Genomic DNA, 21,113 nt, shown 5'->3' on the forward strand with positions numbered 1-21,113 from the left:
ACTGTTCACTTCAATGTACTGTATTGCAGCCACACTCGAGTGGTAAGCGCTTTAGGCGGGCAACCAAATCCTGTTAGAAATGTCAATTGAAAAGGTCTTGAGATATTAAAAATGTAGTTTTTAATTAAAGGTTTATTAATAGATTTTTCAAACTTTTTTTTTAATTACCCAACCGGATGCCTGAGGCATTTGGATTACAACTTTTATCTCACTCGATTCAGACTGCCTCTCCCCATTCAGCCATTTTGGATTAAAAGTCAGACTTCATAAATGCTGTTCATTAATTCCCAGTGTGGGCAGTTAATTTGAGATTTGGTTGCAACGTTATGTCTGGCCTGAGTGTCTGTTTATTTTTAGATTCTTGTGGCTACTTTGCAGCCCAGGCCTAATCTGTCACGCAGGCGAACACGGAGGAAATCTTAATCAGTGTGCCAAGAAAAGATTGTCAAAGCACTGGTGTGCCTGGTTTGGAAATTCAACATGTTAGTAACACATACTGTCACAGTAAATGATATTATTGAAATGTGTTGCATGGATTGTACTGTGAAAATGTTGAAATAAATTAGAGCCCATCTGTGTTTTGCTGTTTGCCTATAGTGCTCATTGCCATATGATATTGACCGTCCCTGTGTCATAAATTGCTAACTAGTTATGATGTGAATTATAAATAGATCCTTTGCATATAGGCATCACCAGCAAACTGTAGTTGTATTCACTGAATCATAAATATATAAGATAGACAATGCATAATTGGGATTATACAGTTCCATGCCAATTCAAACCAGCAGAGATGTAACCAATTCTTATACTACCTTCGTCTGGGATATTTTAGAAGTCACCAACTCAGAGAAATGAAGTGTACATGACAAGACAGGCAAAAGTGGTTGTGAACACACACACACACACACACACACACACACACACACACACACACACGCCCAAAATAACTCTGATGATTTTGTAGTCAGTCTTGTATTAGAAAGCTTTTTAGAAGATCTTTTAATAACGTTTTTAAGGGGAATCCACCGTCTATAGAGGACAGACAGCTGACGGGCTTTTGAACACAGAGTCAAGAAAAAGTGTTGATTAAAGTTCAAATGTTTTTAACTCCTTCGTTGCATGAATCAGCTGGAATCTTTGCATTGAAACTACATATTGAAAACACAACATAACATCTAACAACAGTGCCATTTATTCTGGATGTGCTTTACTAAAAACATAAAACACAAACTACTTGTGCAGAATTTGCTTTTTTATGTCAAGGCATAAGCAGTGAAATAAGGTGGGACTATAAAAGCTAAGCAAGCAACTGCATATTTGCACCACTAAACCACTAAACTTCAAGTAAAGCAAGTTCCTCATTATCAGCTAATGCTGTGTAAAAATCTTATAATAGTGTTCATAACGTGCAAATTCCTAAAATAATCGCGCAAGTATTAATTTAGCATAAACCAACTGGCTTTGGTGGATTTAATGGGAACTTGGATGGGTTATATATAAATCATGGTTATGGTGGCAAGTGTGTACAAATCCCTGTTTTAAGAGCGTAGCTTCTTTATGCAAAAAAAGAAGTTGTCTGATTACTCCCAAATCCATTTCCTAGCTAAATGAGGAACTCTGAAATCACAAGAAGCTAGCTTCAGCCACAAGTAGAACAAGATGTGCTGGAGCAGATGGTCTGACCCCCACAGAGTTCCGATCTCAACATTATGGATTCAGATTGGGATTAGATGAAGACATAGAAGACACCGGGGCCATCTCTTGTTTCTCTTTGTCTTTTGTCTGTAGCCTAAATCCAGCCCCATCATCACTTTGGCAAGTTCTCCAAACTGTGCTGTTTTGTACTACTGCCAGTTTAAAGCCAACGGCTGGTCATGTCAAATATTCATTTGATTTAGATTTTTCTATTTTCTGCACATTGTGTGAAGTTAATTGATAAAAAAAAAAAAAATCATAGTCTATACTCATATTCTAATTACTCACATTAGCTGTCTGTCACAGTACAAACACTGAAATCTATCAAACTGGAAATTTCATTCATCCAAATATCCTACACACTGTGTCTTTAAATCAGATGGATTAACAAGCCACTGTTCACATAGTTACTGAATGAAAGACAATCCTGACATGTTCATAAGTTCAGCTTTTGCTTCATTAAGAATTGGAGGGACATTGAAGCAGCAGGAAAAAAGAAAACACTTCCCTACTTTCCTTTAATCACAAATGATGCCACTTGGTACATAACTAGTCAGGGAGATTCTGTCATTAGTAGCACTGGCCAGAGGCAACACAGTCAATACAATGTTATGAAATCATGCTACACATAAAATGGACTGTTTAGTGTGCAGCCTCATCAGCATTTGTATGCTGTCATCAATTACCGTGAGGCTTCACACCTTCAGTTCTTGGAGCTCAGACAAATTATGGCTTAGGATTTTTTTAAAAATACATTTTAGTTCCAGCCAAGGTCAATATAAAATGTATTTTTAATTTCAGACATAAAACTGGCTGATTTAAATATAATCCCTTCACACATTTTCTGTAGGGATATTGTAGGGTCTTTATCGCACAATAACGTACCTGGAGACATTTGTAGTTTTGAACTGGCTCTACATAAATGAAAATGAACTGAATGCTTAAAAAAAGAGTTAACTGTATTTTTAAAAAATCTGCGGCTTTTACTGCAAAAGGCAACTTGCTGTAAGAATATAATATGAGATGATACTGTTAAAAATGAAGATGCTTGACCCTATGCTGCAACAGACTCTCACCTCTTTTTCAGTCAAAACATGACCAAGAGCTATATTTGCAATCGATATTGCACCTCTGTCAACAGACAGCATTGTTATTCTAGTCAATATATTATATGTGAAAGAGCAGGCATTGGTTTTTTAACTCTAAATTTCGCTCGTTTTTGCTTTAAATTCAGTGTCTTACATTCTTTAAATTTCTCTTTACAGGACATAGGACCTACCTCTGTGTGTGAAGCATGCTTTAAATACCCTGCCTTTGCACTGCTGTTGCAACTGATGCCCATGCATTGCTTCATGCATCTGAACCCTACCAGCACTAGGCTTTACTCAGGCAGTGTTGGCAGGCATACTTAAAATCTAATACGTTGGGAAATACTTTGAAGAAATATTTTAATATTAGGTAAAGAATAGAGCTTTTTTGTTAATAACATGCGCAGAATTACTTACGAGAGGAAATAAAGAAACACATACACGCATAAACATAGAGATCTTACTTGAACTTTGCAAGAGTGCAAAACTGAGTGTAGGTCTTGAGGGAACAGGAAACGACTTCCCTCCTCCCCCTTCAATTCTGCCCCCCCCCCCCCCTCCTACCCACCGTTCCTCCCCCTCCTCTCCTGCTCCCCTTCCTCCCTCCCTCCTCCTCCTCCTCCAGCACCACGCTATAGCAGCGAACTAGGCAGGCCAACTTGCAGAGTGCAGCTCAGCCTCGACAGCGGCTGCTTCCAACTGGGGGTCTTCGGAGAGCATCGCACTCCCATGTGCGCTGCTGTGCCCGCTGGATGTTGAAATCGCGCCGTGCGCCTCGCCAGGAGCCACCATGTCCAACCCAACCCACGACCCGTTCTACTCTTCTCCCTTCGGACCCTTTTACAGGAGACACTCGCCCTACATGGTCCAGCCCGAGTATCGGATCTACGAGATGAACAAGCGGCTGCAGGCGCGCACAGAGGTGAGCCGGCCGGACGTAACCGCTACACGGTCCCGTTTAGTTCGAGGTACCGGTAAGAGGGTGGCGGGTTGGAGAGGAGGGACGAGATGCCGGTCCGGGAGAGAAAGATGAGCCGAGAAGGTCCGTCAGTCAGGAGATACGGATGTAATGCCAAAGTACCAAACATTCCTAAGGTGAAAGTAAACAGGCTCTGTCTGTAGTCTACGTTACAAGAAATAGGCGTCCTCAGAAGTAATTTGTGCTTGTCCTAAAATTTTAATTTGAAGTTGGGAAATGCTGATTTGTGGAGGAGGTCCTTTTGCTTTCACGTGGCCAATTAACCTGTTAAAAATTCGCGGCTTTACTGTCACCCAAGTGAGTCACCTGAGGTTGGAATGAGCTGTAATAATAAAAGTAAGAAAATCAGTAAAAGTAGACTTTAAACATTTGAGGTCTCCAGTTTAAATCTTTTAATCAAGGCACCAAGCTAAATCACGGCTATGATTGTGGTTCTAAAATGTGGCACATTTCTAAGAGAAAGTTACGTAAAGGCTAATCATAACAAAGTTTGAAAAAAATCCCAGCAAATCTAAGAAGTCCACAAAGACTATTCAAATAGGCTATGCAGACTGAGGCAAAGTAGCCTTTTCATTGGATTTAATTAATTTGCATACATTTGCATTTTGCCTGGTGTTTGCATATTTGCATATGTTTCTTCCATGTGGAGTAGAGTAGAGTTTGTCCACTGAAGTGAAGAGTTTCTGGTCTGCCTGTTCAGGACACAGATTCATCACTGCGGATTAGATTTTGTGAATGAAAGTGGCCCTGATTGCACATTTATGATTGCATGGGGTGAATTCATTTCACGTCAGTCTGCTGATGCTTCATCTCATTGGGTGCTAAGCGTGTGTGGCATACAGTGTCATTCAGACTGAACCTTTGGTGATCCCACTCTGAGTTGTACTGTATTGGGAGCAGCTGTCTTCAGCATCTGTTCTGTAATCACAAATGTGTAAATCTGCAGATAAAAAGTTCATCCAACATGTCAAGTTCTCCTCGCAAACAATCATTAGAGGAACAAATAAGCAAAATACAATAAATACCATCTTTTAATACACTGGCTGCACATTTATGAATATAAATATTATGGCTCTAACAAAAAAAAATATATATATATATATTACCAGTACTTTTCAGTTGACTGAATAATTCTATCAGTGGTATGTTAGAATTTAGAAAAAATTCTCATTATGATTCCCCAGAGCTCAACGTAACCTCTTAAAAATGCCTTGTTTTTTTGACCCACAGTCTAATACCCCAAAGATCTTCAGTTTACTATCACAAAATGTTAAGAAAAAAACAGAACATAACCACATTTGAGAAGCTGGAAGATATTTAAAGTAATTAATTGCTATTTGTCAGCTAAGCAGCTAATAGTTTTAGCTCTAAATATGTACTGTTTTAAATAATTTGACTTCTTGTTGCCCTTTGAAGCTTTTAGGCTAGAATTCGAATCCCATGAGACATTTTAAACTGAGAAACATGCCCATTAAATTATTTCATGTGATGTTTTTACTGTTATTTTAGAAAAACCTTCAAAGCCGGCTGAGTTACTGCAGCAGCTTGCAGAATGGCGCTGACTTTCCTAAAGAGGAACTTGCAACTTTAAGCAGACCAAGGCAATGTTGCTGAGATGCAATGGCCCAGTCTGATGCATTATTCATACGGAGTGGTCCAAACCCCAGTGGACCTCAACTCCTGTACCACACATATGCACACGCACCAAACAGCACACACACTTACACATGAGCAATCTCAGATTCATACACAGACATTACAAGACATTTGTTTTAATGCAACGCCGGACTCGTATACAGCCCGGACAAACATGGCATTGAGAATATAGACACACTGTACAGGCACATAGCAATTTACACCATTACCTCTCCTCAGACTAAATTATATAATTGCATGATAACATAATTAGTTGTTTTTTTTCTGTCGGTGTTCATTGTATGTTCGCGTCCTACTTCATCTTTTTTCTCACTTTACTCCATGGTGAGGGTGTATCATATGTCGTCTCTTTTGCAACGTGCTTATTGTTCGATTAAAATGCAGGTGGTGAATGTAATAAGGAAGGAGTAGTGTCTTATAGTAGTGAAATAAATGCTTCGAGTTTTGCAATTTGTTTGCATCCAGATGTGCAACGCAGCTCAGCTCAGGCTTTTAACAAAATTATATAGTAATTATCCTTATGAATGCAAAGTAGCCGCTGTCATTTAAGAAGAAAAAAAAACTTATTGTATACGTGGTAAAGGAAAATGGTTGTAAAAGAAATCTCCCTCTACAAATCTACATATACAGCATAATGTCTATTTTGTCTTAACTAAGACCGAGAGTGGAAACTTGTGCAAAATATTATACATTCCTCATCAAGCAGACTCACTGGAGCCTTTTACTTCCTGTAAAGCGCGGTTAGCCGGTGCTGGTGTCCTAATGATGATGATGCGTGCCTGAAGGGTCATTCTATTGCTTGTTTTATCACTGGGCTGCTTGCTACTCAGTCCATCTCCTCCAAGACAACTTTAAAAGTCAGAGCACATTTAGAAACAAGAGCAGAATCAGTGCAGGGTCATGCTGGTGTTGTTACAAAACAGGAAGTTTGGGATGTCGCTCTCCCTCTCAAAAAAAAAGAAAAAAAAGAAAGGGAATTCCATTAAAAGAATACAGCCAAATTGTCCTGCTGGATAGTTTACAGAATATTTTATCGAGATTTTGCTGCTAGCAGATGTTGCGGATCCATGTCCTTCAGAGTTTAATAGCCAAACTGCGAATAGTTAACTGCTGTTTTATGGAGGCAGTTTTTTAGTTTTGAAAATTTATTGGTTGGAAGCCCACAGATGACACTACTCTAAGAATAATTGCCAAAAATGTGTTATTTCTTCCTTTAAATATGCGTCTTTGTCTTCTTCTGACCTTATTAAAACTATAAAAAAAGAATGAACTGTTCCCTTTGCATAAGGGAATCCTACTACACCAATTAAAGAAATATTCATGTGTTATATGAGCCATGCATGAACAGAAATATGTCATTATTTTGCTGCCAAAAAGTCATCACAGGTAAAGAAATACACACCGTGTCTTCCTGTTTTTTTACATTATTTGTATGGGATCAGTTGTTAGACTTTTTAACAACTGATCACTGATATAGAGTATACATGAAATCTCTTGTTTTTAACCTCTTAGAGAGATTTGAACAGATGTAACGTGTCAGTTTATGCACTGCATATTTGCATTTTATGTCTGTGGCCACTGTCTCCAGGATGGAAACCCTTTTTAGCCTGTTGTGAGAAGTAGGAGGGGTTTGTTGTTGTTGTTTTGATGTACAGCATATGACACCAAACATTTAAAATCACCCAAAAGAACATACGATGTTGGCTACTTCTGCTGGATTTTAGTATGTAGTGACATTATTTGACTGGGGCTGCAGCTATATTTTGTTGATCCTGTCAAAACGATTTCAAGCTTGCAAACAGCAGTCTTGTCAGAATTATCACCCGAGTAAAGATGCTTAATATCGTGAAAGAACTGCCATTGTTAAGAATAAGAATAGCTCCGAGCGTACTTAATATTGCGCTTGCTGGCAGACTGTCGAGCCAAAATGACTCACTATAGTTTGCATTCCTGCCGTTTTAAGTAGGGTTTTAATGGGGGAGCTGACTAAGCCTCAGTGTGGCATCACCTTTAAAAAGTGTTGAAGGATTCGTCTGAAGTTAGTCTTCTGTCAGAAATACTTCCAGTTGTCTTATTCATGAGTGTGCGTTTGAATTTGCTTGGCTCGTGGTGCAACTGCAGCTCCCACTGGCAGGCGCAGGACTCAAGGACTTGACACTTAGAGGAGACTTACTTACCTTGAGAGGAAGTCTGTATGACTTAGTGAAATCTATAGAAAAAACCTTCATGCAAGGGAAGAAAAGCAAATTGACAAAATTACACGGACTATTTTTATTCCTTGGGATTACTGTCTTGCATGCAGTATTGCCTTATGGACTGCAAAGGTACAGCAGCGTCTTTTATCAGCTTTGGTTGTGTTTAGTGCATTAGAGTGTTTGTTATTAGTTTCTCTTCTTCTGTTTTGTAGTTTACTTTAGGCTGTACATATTTCCATATTTATGGGTTTGTTACCTGCAACCCCTTAAATGAAACCATATGCATGGATTTGTTTAGTTTGGCTTCAAGGTGCACTTTTAGGTAGAGAACACACACACAGATATATATGCATATCATTTGTTTTCTTTCTCAATTATTCAGTCAGTTGATTTGAAAAATTTCCATCCAATGTCTTTTCTTTAGTTTACTGTAATTCAGAAAAGGAAATCGTCCCATCGGTGTATTGTTTCAGCTTCAGTTTGCTTTAAAAATGAATAATTAATTAGCTAAGTAGTAACTAAATACTATGTAGAAGTTTTTCAATACTGAGCTAATCCTTTCATCTTTGCTGTAGTGATCATGGATGTAGTGCCAGTAACTATTATACTGGAGAATATTTTAAGTTTAAATAATGAATCTCTACTAAAATCGTTTGACATAAAGCACTTTTTTATTCAAACAGCGCTTCAGAACCAAACACTGTTCTGTTTATCGTCACATATTTAAAGAAAAGCAGCATGTCGCCTCTGATTTGAAAGCTAAAAATTCATCTATTATCAGAATATTTGCTGGATTCATTTTTGAAAATCACAGATCATTAAACTAATCTTTTCAGCTGTACTACAGTGATGATAATGTCAGACCTGCAACTGGCAATGCAAACTGTTCTCTTTGATTAATTAATGATGATTTCTAGTTGATAAATTGTCTGAAAACACCGAAAGGGGAAATTTGCAACAAAGGTAATCTGTTTAAATCGATTTTTTTTTTAAATAAGAAGAAAAAAAGCAGTTGAATTAAGTTAAGTGTGAACAAAAGCAACAAAGCTGAATTAAGAATGTGGAAAATGATTGATTTTCAAAACAGTTCCCCGTGAATTCTGATTTGTAACATGAACGCTGATAACAGATATGTCATGTTGTCAGCAGGCTTGTTAACAAAGCAAATACTTTTATCTTTGTAATCCCGAGGAACTTTTTTATCCCCTCTCTCAGTAGCAGCCGTTTCACCTGCCATGCACTCAGAGGCACACATGGAAATAAGGAGGAATAAAAGCTAACGACACAACCTGTCCTGTGTGTTTGTCTGGGATCAGCGCTCACCTTTGAACTGATAACTGTGCTGCAGCTAAAACAGTCCTGCTGCTCAGATGACTCGGGGTCTGCTTCTATCCCAACCTTATTACCTGCTCCATTCATACTTATTACCTGCCTGGCTGTATTTCTGCACGGGGCTGACTGCTATCCCATTACCTTCATTTTACACAATGTGAACCCGCTGTGACCTGGCAATCTAAACAGTCTTTGATGTGGATTTGATGCTATGCATACGGTGTGACCACATTGTTTCTGTGCTGTCGCTCGGGGGGGGGCGCAGACCTCGTCGTACGGAGGCAGCTGCAATGATTTGTGGGGGAATTTGACACTTAAGCGTATGCAAATGAGGCAGCGGATTAACATTCAGAGGAGGAGCTTGGTCGACCTCAGCTGCTGTAAGGCCATTAGCATAGAGGACATTAATATTCAGCGGCGGAGAGCGGAGACACAAAATAACACTGTAAGTAAAACTACAACACAGAGAGTGAAACAGAAGGAAAACAAAAGCATTTTAATGGAGGTGCGATAATAGTAGCTACAGGGCTGCGTACAGAAACCTCTCTGCTGCTGCCGCTGCTGCTGACATTGGCTCTGTTGGTCACAATCTTCCTCAGCACATAGACAAGCAATCAGTAACAGTGATTGGCAGGCCATTCATTGGGTTCTTGTGTCTATTGCACATAGTTAGTCTCGTTCTCATTATTCAAATGGCCCCACAGACCTGACTCATTGGCTCGACTTTGGAACTGGAGGAACTGGAGTGTTCATTATGGCCAAATCCCTTGTTCCTGTCAGGAGCAAAGTGGATCTGTTCCCATCAGCTCCACGTGTCAGATTGACATGAATAGGTTTATGATGTAGAGGTCAAGTTGGCACTGAGCTGTAAGGTTCACATAGAAGGATTAAAGATGAGCCACCAAGAACACACTTGATGATTTCTTTTAGTGAAAATTGGTTTTCACATGTTGCTTTCACAGAAAAAAGACATAAATTGCATATAATGATCATTTTTAGCACAGATCGCGCTCCTTATACGACCATTTGGTAAACAAAAATATCAGAAATTTGTGAAAATGGACAAGGTAAGACCTTCAATTTATTTATTCATCCAGGTCTTCCACTGATATTTAATGTATTATAATTTAGGCCAAAGTAGCGAGTCATCATATTTGAGGAGCAGAATCAAATAGATTTGGCAATTTTGGGCCAAACCACACTTTGTTTCTACAATGCAGTTTCCCAATAATCTCATTCAGCTGTTTACATTGTCTTCCAGTCATCTTGAAATGTATTTTCAAGCTTTATTGATCATTAACAATAACATAAGGCAAGAATTAGTCAGCTTAAATCAATAACTGAACACCAGAGTTGACTGCCCCTTCTTTTCTTTTAGTGTTATTGATAGATCCACAAAAATATACATAACCCCTTCCCAACAGCAGAAAGCTTTAATCCACTGACAGCTGAAAATCATCTAACCTTCATTCATTAATCATCCACGTTATTACAGTATTAAAAACTTTGTCCAACTTTAAGTAGTCAAATTGTGGTAATGGTAATTTGTGAAAATGCCCCGTTTCTTTTCTCTTTCTTTGTTGGGATGTTAGAGGGTTGCTAAGCAGTTTCTAACCTCACAAAAAAAATTTAATGAAAGATAGAATTAATGAGAAGGAATTAAACCTGAATTCTTTCTAATGACCAGCAGGGGGAGACTCTTCTGCTTGCAAAAAGTCTTTCTGTTGTACCGAAGTCTATGGGAAAACAGCTCTTCCTGCATGCCCTCGCTTAACACTTTTGTGATGACTTAATGGGCTCTGTCTGTTTAAAATCATAGACAATAAAACATTATGTTTATTTTTGTAAATGATGGTCACTTTTGGAGACAAAAAGAAGTATTCATGGTTCTTTAAAAAAAAATGAAGCGATAAATACTTGGTAACATTTTTGCAGTGCATGTGTGTGAAACCAGCAGACGGTAATTACCAGAGAAGTGTCGAACGTCGTGTTGCCCTTATCTGAACCATTACTGCTGGATTTATCTACCATCGGGAAAAACAAGCCAGTGTCACTTCAAGACTTTAAATGTGACACAGCTGAGTTTTAATCACTTTTTTAAATGATTTAAACTGCTGGACAGTCTGTAAAATCAATTGTTAGAAATTTGTTCCACATCTGGTCGTTTTGTTTGGTGAACTCTGCGTCTTCTTCTTACATTGTAAATGTTTAGATGTTTATTCTCTTTTGCAGCTGAAAGCACCCTCAGTGAAGCGTCGCATCTCAGTTAATGAGATGTAAAGTACTGATTGACAGTGTTGATTTTAATGATTCAATTATCAAATACATGGCAAATTAAAGATCATTTTTAGCTAGATAAACACATTATGCTGCATTTATGCTTCCTCCTACACATGAAAAAGGAAAACAAAGGAGAAAAAGCTAAATAGCTCAAATAAGTGTGCACCATTTGTTATTTACTTGGAATAAACAGCATTATTATTTATTCCTCTATCAACCGAATCTCTAATATGTGTTGTTATTGTGATTCAATGCCTTATTGACAACGAACAGACATCTGCTTTTGTGGATTCGTAAAACGCTGCGGAGCTCTTAACATTAAAAACAAAAACATTTTGGATTTTCATAATGTTTCCAGTCACTGAAAGGACTGAATCACATTAGCTTCTGCTTTCCTTAGTTAACGCCCCGCTAACATCCCCTTAGGTTAATTAAAGAATAATACTGCTAAAAGGTGAGCGGCCAGGCTGATAGTTTTGAAAAGAAATGGTAACCTCTTCCTCAGAAAACTGTGGTCATTGCTGAATACCATTTGCCTGTTTATTATTTCATTCCTTAGAAAGCTGCTGTCTGGTGTGAAAACATTGAATAGAGACACAAAAGGACTTTCTTGAGATGTCCACTGTCCACTTTTATACAAAGTTAAGGATGAGTGTAATTAATGTGTTTTTTATGCAGCCTGCGGTGTAAAAACACATTAATTATTAAATCCAATCATGACATTATTTATATTAGATATTAAGATACATTTATGAATCCCTGGAGGAGAAATTTTTTATTAATAATGAAATTGATGCAAGATCACAGGAGACAATGCATAACGCCGAAGTAACTGTAGTAACTCAACAACATACAAACTACTGCATCTTAAGTCTTCATGATTTCTCCTACCTTTAAATAATATCTATAAAAATGGGAATTATCAAGATTTTTATGCTAAGAACGTATTACAGTACATGTCAACGGTTTAGTCTCAGTGATCAACCTCTAGGGAATTATTGGATTGGGTTTCTAGGTCCCCGTGGCTTTAGAGACTTTTTATGGTGAGATCCGGCTCATTGTTTAGTTATCTGGCCTGCAACTCTTCTGTTCTCATAATGCAGTTTTTGGTAATATCGACCAAACCACTGCATCTGCTCAGCACCAAGTAGCAGACAGAAATACTAAGCAGAGAGTAAAGACCAGTGGAAAATGTAAAAAAAAAACCCAAAAAAACAACAACCCAAAAAACCCTATACTGACTTGAAACTGAGTCTACAAATCTCCACATCTGTAAATCCATTAAATTCCCTGATTTGGCATTTGTGTGATGATGGTGAAGAGTGCTCTCAATATGTTTGTCCAAAGTCTCCCATAGATGTCAAATTGGGTTGTAATCTGGTGACTGCAAAGGTCATAGCTTATGACTCACATTATTTTCACACATCATCAATGACCCCTTGGGCCCTGTGGATGGTGGTATTATTTTTTCTCGAAGAGACCACTCCCATCAGGAATGTTTCATCATAAGCTAAGGGAGATAACTCAGAACGTCTTAGTATTGATTTGCAGTGGTTCCTCTCTCCAAGGGGACAAGTGGACTCAAAACATGAGAGCACAATGCTCCTGACAGCATAACAGAGCCACCGGATCAAGTTTTTCTTTAATTTATCACCTGTCTGTATGTCACAGTCTGTTTCAACTGACACACTGCTCAAAACAACAACAACAATAACAAATCCAGTCCTTTCAAGTTTAATACGCCCATCCATTTTATTAATAGTTTAGCCAAATGTGTGTTACCCATGGGGTCTGAAGCCTATCATACCTGACACAGGTCGAGATGGGGGTACTCCCGAAGGGGTTGATACTCCTTCGTAGGTCTAACAGTAGAAACAATCATACACACACACACAGCCACCTTAGAATCACCACTTAAACATGACTTTGGGCACTAGAAGAAAACTGAAACCCCAATGAACATAAGAATTTAAACCACGAAAGTGAAGTGCTTTTAAAGTAAGAGATATGGACTTTAATATATAAAAAGCACAAATCACATTTAAGAACACCATGATATTCACTCATCAAACTTTTTAGACCACTAAATCATCAAGACTGAACTATGGGTTGAACTCTCCCTTTGGTCCTGCTTGAAAAATATTTCTACTGAATCATAAGTCAAGCTGAACTTTGAACAAGAGGAAAATATTGTATTTATTTAAAATTTGACATTCATATTTGTTATAATCTCCCTCTTTTCTTTTGAGGTAAAGCAGTGGGGTTAGATTTGTGGGTTATGGAAAAAGTACTATTGCTGATGCAACTGACATTTCATAAGGTTATCTGCCTTAAAATCAAACATATCACTGAATTAATGATAAAGTACTTCCTGTGACTCCTCATTTCATTTTTACATATATTTGCATGTTTGTTTACATGTTTATTTTAACATAATTTTTTTTATGTAAGTGTATAAAGTAGACAAATTTGGATATGATGTGTGTGTATGAGTAATGCCATACTGCAAATGGGATGCTCTCAGAGGATGTTTCCAGAAAACCATATAAAGCAAAAAAAAAGACCTCTGGTCAAATCGCAAGCGTCAGTCACATCCAGCAGGATGCTGAGACAATAGACCCACCTTTTTCCTGGCCCTTTCCCATGGTTCCTTCCAGGCTGCAGTGTTGCTCAGATAACAGGGAAGACAGACGGGTCTGTAGTCTGTTCGTGTCCTGTTGTTCTGTCTCCCTGATGTAGTTAGGCAGGCTGTCCTGAAACGGAAAGGTCACAGGTTGAAATTTTGCACTTGAATAACTTTCAGTTGACGGGCCTTAGATTAAGATAGTGAAACCTTCCCTGAGGATTGTTTGGACTTTTTAAAATTAGTCATGTTTCCTGAGAAAGAATGTAATGAATGAAAATGTCGGTTGTTTTGAAGTACTTTTCTTTTTTCTTTTTTTAAGACCATGTCCAAGTAGTTACATTTCAGTGTTAAAGTTTAATGTTAAATTTGATTTAGCTAATGTCAGCAGAATCTTGATAATGTAAGAATATTTAAATTTGCTGTATAAGCTACAGGTTTACAAATGAAATATATACAAAATTACAGAAGTATATAAAAACGAATACTAATTACTGATTAAACAAGCTGATAAGAATATTATTCACTGTCTTTATTTACACTGAAACCTAATAATGTGCTGTTCAAGGGAGAGCTCCTTAGTCCTTTAACACTGATTTGCAGTGTTGTGTTATTGAAAGCAGTGCAATTCTAGCTGCATAATGTTTGAGTGGCTCCACTGAAGAAAGTTCAACAGTAGATACAGTGAACTCAGGGAGGCACACTGTACTTCAGCTTTGTTACACCAGCTGCCCGGCTCTGCTCTGCGCCGGTTTCTGGGCGTTTCATCATTTTGCTGATCAGCTGTTCGCTCTGATGTACTTTTTCCTTTGAGATGAATTTACTGACTTATTCTGGATTGCATACTGTTTTCATTTATATATTTTTTTATATGCTCATTTAGCCAGAGAACATGCCTGTGCATGCATGCCTTTTCTTCAGCTTCTATATCTCCCAGGCATGAATATGAAATAACATCCTTCAGATACTAAAGCTCACACATTGCATGTAAACAAGCCCCAGCCCTACGGAAGTGTCACTAAGCAAAACACTGAATGTATATGCCTCTAAGAGTATTACACCGCCGCTGCCCCTGGTCTCTGATCTCGCAAAAGGAAGATTTGATTTTCAAGAAATTCATCATCGTCCTTCTTATGCTGGCACACACAAAATGTTGGTTTTGAGTGATTATTACAGATTATGCTCTCAGTCATAGAACATCAGACTCATTTCTAATCCAATGAAGTCGCATTCACTGTCGATCTAGCTTGAAATGTGACTCAGAGCTCAGGCTTTAACACAATAAGGACAGTGTTATGAATATGTGCACTGTATAGCCAGTTTAAATTGAAATTTGTGCTTAAAACATTTGTGTGTTTTATCATTTTTCGTTTAGAAATTTTCCTGAGATCTCTTTTGATAAATTTATGAGTGTGTCTATGAAAAGGTGATTAAGAAAATAACAGCAAATATAAAACTTTGCACTATCCCTATAGTTTACTGCTACAATTAACTTAACTCAGTTCATTTTAGTCTATCATTTAGCCTATTTAGCGTTCCCTTGCTCATTTCACATGGCTTTTCTTTTAATTACATTTAAGCGAATTAAAGCTTAATATATTTTGTGAAGACCTGTAAAAACTTATGTTCTCTAAGTTCCTGTTTCAAGTGCAGCATCTCAGTCATTTCTCGTTTCATCAGCCAAACGAGCAACAGGTGAGATTGCAAAGCGAGCACTAACAACAGCAGCAGGGCACACGCACAAACTTAACAATACCAGTGGATTTGATGAAATCCAGTATCGATCAAGCGTCTCGCTCCACAGTGTTGAGGAACTATTCCCTGTTGTTTGTTTATTAGTCTAATTAGCACAGTGGAGAGAAATAAAGGCTGCACGGGTAGCTCCGTGTTGGTGCGTCCAAACCAGAACCTGGAACCTCACTTTCTTGTTTATTTTTAATTTCTTATGGTTGTAAAGAATCATTTTCTTTTTGTGCTTTCTCATTTATTCATGCATCTTGTTGTTTTAACATTTTCCATCCATACTGATGTTTGTTGTCACTAAACATGGCAGCTGTGCAGGTTTTACGAGCACATTTCAGCATTTTTTTATGTGCAAACCTACAGCTAATGATTGTGAATATTTGTTTATTCATTTTATATGACAAATTCAAGGAATCCAAAGTAATATCTTTAATTAGCATGTGTTTTTTAATAATCAATAATCCAAAGATATAAACATCCAAGATGCTTATAACTAATAAAACCAGAGTTAAGCAAATCCTTTAATTTAGTATTTTCGAAACTGGAGTTTGAGACCCCCCGTGGGGATCACAAGGTAAATCTGACGCGTCACTGTATAATTGCCAAGTCGGGACATATTTTTCAGCTTATGTCTGCTTCTACTTATTTCTTGTAAAGGTCTTAAATCCCCATGGCAGATACACAAGATGATAAGTGAAGTTTATTTTCTGTCTTCTAAAAAGAAGGGGACCAATACTTCTGATACAAGCAACCCGTGAAAGGACCATTGGATCTTTTTGTATCTGTTTGTCATTGTACAGTGACACCAGGGAAAACAGTAGTAGGAGAAATATTGCCACTGTGCGCAATGAACTTAAAATCTTGCTGCCTTTGAAATGGTTCCTTCAAAGACGGGGACCGGGGCTTGAACCATTCAGACACAGCTGCTGTTAACAGTTAATAGTGTGTTAAGACAGCAATAAAACGGCAATAAGATGAAGTCAGTTGCATGCCCTGTGTTTGTGATAATATGGTGGTTAACTGATAAATCCAACAAATTTACATAAATGTCTTAGATCCAGAGTCCAGCCAGAACCTCATAGATCTGAAACAGAGTGTCAGAAATTCCTCCGCGAATAGTGATGTAGTTGTTACAGCATGGCAATTTAACTGCAAATGACATAGGTGTTCAACAATTTTGCTGTTATATGGGAAAGCAACCAGAATACAACTATTGCTACACATTCAGTCTTGCAATCAAACTTACAATCAAACACACTTACAATCGAAATCAATACAATCTTTGGACAATGACCAATTTTTGGTAGTTGCATGGAGGTTGCTGTCTTGGTTTTACGCTAGTGTAACTGAGTCATTAATCAAATTATTTGATCACAGTGCTTTTACTCATTTAAACTCTGTCTGTTTGGCAGTTGTGTTGAACTTCATTTTTAAAGATTTTGCCAACGTCTTTAGCAGGTCTCAGGAGGAGGAGGTAACAGGAGGGTTGAGCAGGAGAGTTGTATTACTGCTGCTGTGGGGATCAGTCCTGCACCTTCACCTTTGGGGTGAAAGCCAGAAGCGTTGAAGTAATTCTGATTCATTCATGTTTCCTGCTTTAAAACAGCAGACAAATAACTTCTGTGTATTAACCCTGACCTTAAACTGACACTTTAACACAATAAGTGGTATCTGAGCTATGCCTCTGACCGCTGCCTGTGATGTCTAACGCTGAAAAATGAAGACTAGAAAAGATACCTAAGTAAAGTGGCAGACATGCAACCCAACATGGGAATATCTTTGCTGATTTCATATATGGGTAGAAAGGTCATTCCTCGGGAATGTGCGCCGGCTGTTCAAGGGCAATGACTTCTCTCCCACTGCACTCATTTCTCTTAATTTGCATAATGCTCTGCTGGTGGCTGTACGGTGGCCAAATGCAGCAACATGTTAGGTCTGCATTATATAAAAACACTTAGAACCCGGGAGGGTGACCCTGCATTGATATCAAACATCGGTGTGTGATGACACTCTTGACATGATTAAAGTGGTGTTGTTTATGCAATCTAAAAGAGAGTTTCTCCGTCGTCACACTGAGGACTCCCTAAAAGATACAGCCCCTGTGCTTCGTGGAAGCTGTGACTTTGGTTTTGTTGTGCATTCAGTTCAAATGGCGATGATTTGCAAAGCCAGGAAATTAAATTTTATATTTAATTTTATTGCACTTTAGGCTCTTGAAGTCTGATTTTTTTTTTTTTTTATGTAGAAATGCATTTAGGTTACAGTTTATTTGATTTGCTGATGAAAGAATATAGAAATCATCAAAATATTCTCAAGTCTGTATCGGCGTCATTAGGTTCCTTTTTTTTTCCATCTGACCAACTCCCAAAATTTCCAGTTTACTGTTAAATAAAATGGGATTAGAAGTAGGAAATCCTCACTTTTTGCAAGTTATTCCAGCATGCTTGTTAAATAACTTAGATGATCAATCAACCTTGTGGTTAAATTATCTACCAGATTATTACTTAGTTGGATTCTAGTATGGACATTTCAGGAGGAAGCTAAATTTATATGGATATTTTCAGTCAAGGAATTGCCTCAGAACTCGTGAAAATGACAATCATTCACCAGAAGCATTTTTTATTAGACTTTGACATGTGTTACTTGTCAGTGGCCTTCACCGTACAATGAAAACGAACACTACCTTGCTAAAGATCATTCTCAGACACCCAGTGAGTTTTTACTTCTCTTATGTTGTTATGCTCCTCAATAACTTGAAGCTGTTTGAATCTTTCACAACAAACTTTCTTGGCCCACCAGTCAGCTGCGCTACGTGGTATTCAGGAGCTGAATGGGGTTTTAGACATCGGCAATTCTCCAAGGTCAGGACCCAGACACGCCTACACTCTTGGAGGCTTTTCTGTCACAAGAGGCTGGAAGCAACAATGAAGAAATAGAGACTAACAAAAGCTTCCTGGGAGAACGGTTCATGTTAAACTAACAGACGTTAGGAGTGTGTGGACCGAACGATACAGAGGGAAAGAAAATGAGGTCTTGTCATATGTGTAAATCTCTATATACTTTATAGTAAACAAACATGGGCATGTTATAAATATATTCGGGAGTTTGTATATCAGTGAGCATCTTTTTGTATACTCATACTTATCGGCGTATTGTTGAGTGTTTCCACAAACAGTAAAACTTGGTGTCATCTGCCTATCAATGCTGTATGGACATTTCTTTATGCGAGCACTTAACCCACAGCTCTGTTGCTATTTACTGAGGATCCTCCCTATGCTGTCCCTCCAATCCTCTGGATATCCCACAAATCCCCGAGGTCTGGCCAGCGCTGGTGATTTGTGGTTGGCTAGTGGGCAATTGACACATTGATAAATCCCCCGCAGATGAGGTGCGATCCGTTTGAATCAATAGAGCCTTATCGGCTGACGGCCGTCACGGCCGCGTCCGTGTCAGTTCACCTCGGGTCCCTCGGAGTGGGCCTGATTTGTACCATTTGACAACAAACATCGTCACGCCACGTGGTTTGTCAGAGAGTCCACGGGCGTAAATGAAGGCAGGACGCCGTCTGTCAGCAAACCGCACCAGACAGGAGACAGACAGTGAGAGGGAGGTGGATATGAAAGAAACTGGCGGAGATAATAAAAAAAGACTGATAGGATATTACAAGACGGAACAGTGCGGGCTTCTTTTTTCATAGTAAATATGTGTCATTTACAATTTTATAACCTGCTACCAATCACAGCCTAAAAAGAAAAGCTCCAGACATTTCTTGCTGTACAACACTGAAAAGCTCCTCTGTGTACGGTTTAGCTTGAGCCAGAGGATTCATATGGTTTGTGTCCACTGGCCAGGCTTTAGCTGTTCTCCAGCCTGCCTGGCTCTGGTCCAACTTCTCCTCTGTCTTTAGATCCGAGCCAAACCTGGACGGTCCACAGCTTAGCCAGCCACGTTTCACAATTTGGCAGTGCACTGGCCAAAAGCTGCCCAAAAGCTCCAGTTTGGAGGATTAATGGTTACTGAGTCTAAATAGAACTTCTCATGGATATAATGGAAAAGTTTTGAGCTACATTTAGCTTTATTAGCTAGCACTACTAAAAGTGTATTTAATTTAGAAAATAAGTGATTTGGGGAAGAGCAATGAAACTGCCAAGTCCCATCGGTTGTATTGTTGTGAATTCCGAAACTAAATGCTGTTCATGCACATGAAATATGCTTGTTATTTTCAGATTCCTCTGTTGTCTGGGTGGGAGGTTTTTCAACAGAGACACAAGCTAAACCATATCATCTATGGCTGAACCCTGCTGGGCCGAGCAGAGCTAATGGAGACAAGACAATAGACACACCGCTGTCAACTCTGCTCTTTGTGAAATAAATGCTCTTTTTTTAGCGTGGTTGCAGGGCTGAGCCAAATATCAGTCGACTGCCAAAATGAACTATATTGAGTTAGAGCAGAAAATATTATTTTTTAAAAAGGTTCGGTTTGAGGGAAATCTTGAAAACAGGATGGCAAGGGAATCATTTGAAAATATCAAAAGTAAAAGTGAGTCCACCATTGTGAAACGCAAAATTTAAGTCATTGTGAGTGAAACGCAGTTTTAACTCAGAAAGAGAGGTGAACTAACCTTCCTTTGCAAACCTGTGTAAGGGGGATTTTAAGAAAGACATTCTGTAAAACAGGGGGAGCTTAAGTGAAACACTCTTCATTAAAACAGTGAGAGGAGGCTTAATGAATATCGAGTCTCTAACACAGAGTGATGGGAGCCCTCAGGATGACAACACTCGAAAAATTATCTCCAACACTAAATCCAGGCAGTTTATGTCAAAATGGGGATCATGCTTTTATATTAAAATCCTCTTTTAGCCGTGGTTCAACAGTTCAAAGTTCAACAGAGTGTGTTCAGATGCAATGCTGCTTATTGTCTGCCACTAGAAAACATTAATTTGTGGAAATTAAAGGGTAAGGCTTATGATGTTCCCCATTTTTTCATAATGCGAACCAAAATCAGCAGTAAATTTGGCTTAAAGCTTGATCATCTGTGCCACTGACAGTGGTGTGAAAGACTTTAAAATACTCCATTTCAACACTCCAGTACCAAAAGTACTTAAGTAAATTACTCTGCAGGCAGTAGAAGGCACTGATGCAATGTTTTGTAAGTTCTATTTTAATGCTGTATTTGGTTTTAAGGTGAGATCATTTTTGAAAAAATTTTACACTTCTGGTTACTTTAACGGTGCACGGTATTTTGGAAGCTGTTTGTCTGCTCTGTGTAAAATCTGAATTGACAACGTATTTATAGCTAAAATGTTGTAAAGTACCAACCGTAATATCCTTACAATTCAAATTTGGTTGTTTTCGAACATCTGCTTTATGGTGCAAATGATGTAATACTAATGTAAAAGTGTAAGACCAGCACCCTGTTATAGTGACACTGAAAGCAATGTTATTAATACTGCTACATTTACCTTCTAAAAATGCCAACTCTTATAATACAAAAACAAATATTAATTTAGCTAAACTATAG

At 38.3% G+C, this 21,113-nt stretch overlaps 1 protein-coding gene across 4 annotated transcripts in view; it reads left to right on the plus strand.

Annotated features, from left to right (window-relative positions):
* The first annotated feature begins 3,427 nt into the window (after nt 1–3,427).
* The window catches only part of ldb2a (LIM domain binding 2a), a 99,577-nt gene continuing 81,891 nt past the window's right edge, over nt 3,428–21,113 (plus strand). For all 4 annotated transcript variants that reach the window (XM_039621139.1, XM_039621145.1, XM_031759030.2 and 1 more), the window contains exon 1: nt 3,428–3,705. In XM_039621139.1, coding sequence (XP_039477073.1) covers nt 3,574–3,705 — 132 coding nt within the window. In that variant the 5' untranslated portion in view covers nt 3,428–3,573. The remainder of the gene's footprint in view (nt 3,706–21,113) is intronic.

Source organism: Oreochromis aureus, linkage group 2, assembly GCF_013358895.1.
Source record: "Oreochromis aureus strain Israel breed Guangdong linkage group 2, ZZ_aureus, whole genome shotgun sequence".
NCBI classification, from domain to species: Eukaryota; Metazoa; Chordata; class Actinopteri; order Cichliformes; family Cichlidae; genus Oreochromis; species Oreochromis aureus.